The sequence below is a fragment of the Micropterus dolomieu genome, linkage group LG23 (assembly GCF_021292245.1).
Source record: "Micropterus dolomieu isolate WLL.071019.BEF.003 ecotype Adirondacks linkage group LG23, ASM2129224v1, whole genome shotgun sequence".
Taxonomy (NCBI): domain Eukaryota; kingdom Metazoa; phylum Chordata; class Actinopteri; order Centrarchiformes; family Centrarchidae; genus Micropterus; species Micropterus dolomieu.
Window position 1 is genome coordinate 2,944,249 of NC_060172.1, and position 4,319 is coordinate 2,948,567.

The 4,319-nt window shown below is 42.7% G+C and overlaps 1 protein-coding gene across 1 annotated transcript in view; it reads right to left on the reverse strand.

The window, feature by feature from the left end:
• LOC123962980 (NACHT, LRR and PYD domains-containing protein 12-like) overlaps positions 1–4,319 on the reverse strand; it is a 23,248-nt gene that overhangs the window by 7,255 nt on the left and 11,674 nt on the right. The window contains exons 9-10 of the mRNA XM_046039494.1: positions 1,859–2,032; positions 1,484–1,657 (exon numbers count right to left, since the gene is read on the reverse strand). Of these exons, the coding sequence (XP_045895450.1) occupies positions 1,484–1,657; positions 1,859–2,032 (348 nt within the window). The remainder of the gene's footprint in view (positions 1–1,483; positions 1,658–1,858; positions 2,033–4,319) is intronic.

The window sequence follows — 4,319 nt, forward strand, 5'->3', positions numbered from 1 at the left end:
ATCTGCAGTTCTGTTGTCAGAAACAGAACTAATCTGCAGAGGCTCTTTGGGTTCAGAACATCTGAATGAAATAAACAGACAGAATCAGGTCCAGGTGGAGGAGGGTTCTGAGTGTGGAGCAGAAGGAGTGGAGGAGTCTCAGTGTGTCTGCAGAGACTGTGTAGAAGGACAGAGCAGCAGCAGAGCAGTCCAGATCCACTGATGATACTCTGTCACATCCAGAGGAACACACAGGGAGGATGGTGGACTTGACTTTGTGTCTGACAGTGGAGCTGATCTCAGAGCAGTTCAGACTGCAGCACTGTTGGGATTCCTCTGTCAGTCACTGCTGGATGAAGCTCTCCTCTCCACTCTACCTCCCAGTAACATGGCCCAGTCAGAGCCTCTCCACACACAAGCTGATGCTGCTGCTTCAACCTCTCTGGATCATCAGGACACAGCTGATCCTCTCTCAACACCACCACTTTTCAGTTTGCTCCCAGCTGATGAGAGAAGAAGACAGCAGAAGTCATAAATCAGAGTTTACAGAGACTCCCTTCATCAGCTGTCAGTCAGTGATGCAGCACATCCAGTATAAAGACCAGCAGGGACTTCATTCCTGTTCAGATCAGAAGTGGAGTGGCTGTGTAGCGCAGCCAGCTTCCTTTCAGCTCTCACATTTAAGAGTAGGCTTAAGACTTTCCTCTTTGATAAAGCTTATAGTTGGGGCTGGCTCAGGTGAGTCCTGAACCAGACCTTAGTGATGCTGCTATAGGCCTAGACTGCTAGGAGACTTCCCATGATGCACTGAGCTCCTCTCTCCTTCTCCATCTGGATGCATTCTTATCCCATTACTTTGGGCATCAGGTCTGTTTATTCTGCAGGTTTCACTCAAGTACACAGTGGAAATAAGGAGTCTGTTCTAAAAACATTTGGACCAAACTAAAGACACATGGACAGATATGATGTTAAAGGTCCTACATGTTCATACAAAGACAGAACAGCTAAACTTCAACTGTGCTTACTGGACAGCAGAGGTAAAATTAATGATGGTTCTCTGAAATAAGAGCCAGTGATTTGCAGGCTTCAGTCAGACTGATCTCAGAGCTGTGACTGATCAACAGTTTAGTGTTGAAATGAGAGAACAAACACTTTGAGATCAGATTTGATGGTCCGGCAGTTTGATGAATGAGGACCACTGTCTCTATACATCTTGTGATGCTGTCAGCTGGAATCCAGCTTTATTTCCTGGAGACATGAACACAACAACAACAGTCGTCTTCACATCAACTCAAACACATGATCACTGCCTGTTCTCTCTCTCTCTGTCTTTCTGTCCAATCCTGAAGCCTGTCACCATTCTCCTCTCACAGCTTCACTGAGGAAAGTAGCCGCTGACAAGGTTGGAGGTTTACAGGAAATACTGGATCTCTGCTTTGATACCAACTGTGTTTAGTACAATACTGCTGAAACCAGCATGGACTGACTCCAACCCTCTACTGACCCCAGAGTCTCCAGTCTGCATTGTGGACTCTCCTTCAGATCAGACAGCAGCTTCACTCCTGAATCCTGCAGCTCGTTTCCTCTCAGGTCCAGCTCTCTCAGATGGGAGGGGTTGGATTTCAGAGCTGAGGCCAGAGAAGCACAGCTGATCTCTGACAAACTGCAGAACCTCAATCTGAAAAAATAATAAATTATGTAACTTTAGAAGACAATGTTCCTGCTTGAAATCATTCAGTGTTTAATAATCTGTTCAGAGCTGAAGAAGGTTTAGAATGTAGAAGTTTATAAAATGGAAACTCCAAACACCTGAACCCAACAGGATGCAGGTTCAAACTGTAAAATATAAAAAGTACAGAAGGCAAAAATGGTGTCTGACCTCAGAGTCTCCAGTCTGCAGTGTGGACTCTCCAGAAAACCACACAGCAGCTTCACTCCTGAATTCTGCAGGATGTTGCTACTAAGGTCCAGCTCTCTCAGATGGGAGGGGTTGGACTTCAGAGCTGAGGCCAGAGAAACACAGCTGATCTCTGACAAACTGCAGCTCCTCAATCTGAATAAAGAATAAATGATGGAGATAAAAATCCATTTCTAATCCAATCAGATGTGTTCAGGTTTTAAATGTGGAGCTCAAAATTAATATGTCCTAATCAATGAGCTTCTACCTCAAATGAGTAGAGGGACTTCGTCATTGTGTTATTGTGGATCATCATAATGTCAACCTTCTACAGACATCATCCAAATGTCAGCACAACATTCATACACCTATTCATGTCAACACAGATCAATAACATGCTGCTGATCTCAGGTCTGTGTGTGTGTGTGTGTGTGTGTGTGCTGGAGGATCAATATCCGTGACCAGAAATTCTTTGTGAAAACACATTGAAACCACCAGAAAGCGAAGAAATATTTCTACGTCAAGCAGTAAACTTGAGCAGTTTAAAACAAATATTAGTTCAGAGGATCTTCTGTATACAGATGTGACCATTTACCAAAAATTAGAAACATTCATTTACTTTAACGACTAACAGCGGACATTTTCTACAGTTTCTTTAAGAAACACAAGTCTTTGTGACTGCAGGCTAAATTTAGTACAAGAAACATGAAAACATGAACAAAAGGACATTTATAACCTTATGGATGGAAGTTATGTATGAACAGAAATTAGGTTAAATTGTTAATTGATCTAACAGAAACAGAGAGTCAGTGAACTGACCTCAGAGTCTCCAGTCTGCAGTGTGGACTCAGTCCAGCAGACAGCAGCTTCACTCCTGAATCCTGCAGCTTGTTGTTGAAATTCAGGTCCAGCTCTCTCAGATGGGAGGGGTTGGACTTCAGAGCTGAGGCCAGAGAAGCACAGCTGATCTCTGACAAACTGCAGCTCCCCAATCTGAATAAAGAATAAATGATGTAACTTTAGAAGACAAGTGTTCCTGCTTGAAATCGTTCAGTGTTTAATAATCTGTTCAGAGCTGAAGAAGGTTTAGAATGTAGAAGTTTAGAAAATGGAAACTCCAAACACCTGAACCCAACAGGATGCAGGTTCAAACTCTAAAATACAAAAAAGTAAAAAGATTTCTCATTAATATTAATGACAACGTGCTGCTGCTTCAATGCACCTCAAATCTATGGGTGATAGGGCTCCATGTCCATTACCTTAGTCTGAAGGATTTATTAATTAACTACAATAACATGGTTAAGGATGCGAGGACACACTATTTTTCTGAACACATAACTACACATAAACACAATCCCAGGTTTCTGTTTAAGACTGTGGATCAGCTGGTAAACCCAACCCCTCCTTGTGCCTCAGCTGGAAGTAATGATGACTGTTTTTACCTTATTTTACCAATAAGGTGGTGTCAATCAGAGCCCCTATTACCACTGCCTCTTACTCAGAGGTTCCTCACCAGCAACAAGAGAGTTTTAACCAGTTTTATCCCATCGACTTGTCTGAGCTTTTAAAAACAGTATCACAAATGAGAGTGTCCTCCGGCCCACTTGATGTAATACCTACAAAGTTTTTACTGAAAGTAATAGATTCTGTTGGGCCCCATTTGATCTCTGTTTTCAACAGCTCCCTATCTACTGGCTGTGTCCCTGATTATTTTAAAACGGCTTGCGTGAACCCACCTTTAAAGAAACCTGGTTTAGATCCCTCCCTCCATCCCTCCATCCCTCCCTCCATCAAAATGTTAGACCAATTTCAAAACTGCCTTTTATTGCAAAGAATTGTGCCCAAACAGCTGCTCACTGTACTGGAAAATAAATTATTTGAAAAGTTTCAATCTGGTTTCAGGAAGTGCCACAGCACTGAGACTGCCCTGCTTAAAGTCACCACTGACCTTTTAATGTCTGCTGATGAAGGTATGTGCTCAGTCCTGGTACTCCTGGACCTTAGCGCTGCTTTTGACACCATTGATCACAACATCATGTTAGACAGACTGAGGCACTGGGTGGGGATCTCTGGTACTGCCCTAGAATGGTTTTCATCCTTCCTGTCAAATAGGAAGTTCTGTGTGTCTGTAAACAACTATGTCCCTTCGGTCTGTCCAGTTAAATATGGTGTGCCTCAGGGGTCGATCTTAGGAACCATTTTGTTTTCCTTGTATCTGCTTCCCCTTGGACATATTATCCATAAATATGGTATTTCTTTTCATATTTATGCTGATGACACACAAATATACTTGCCCATCTGATCCACAGACCCTGGAATGCTGAGTTCACTTAACAACTGCCTTTGTGAAGTTAAAAAATGGATGTCAAATAATTTCCTCCAGCTGAACTCAGACAAAACAGAAATCCTGGTCATTGGGTCCCAGCAGATGGCAAATCAAATA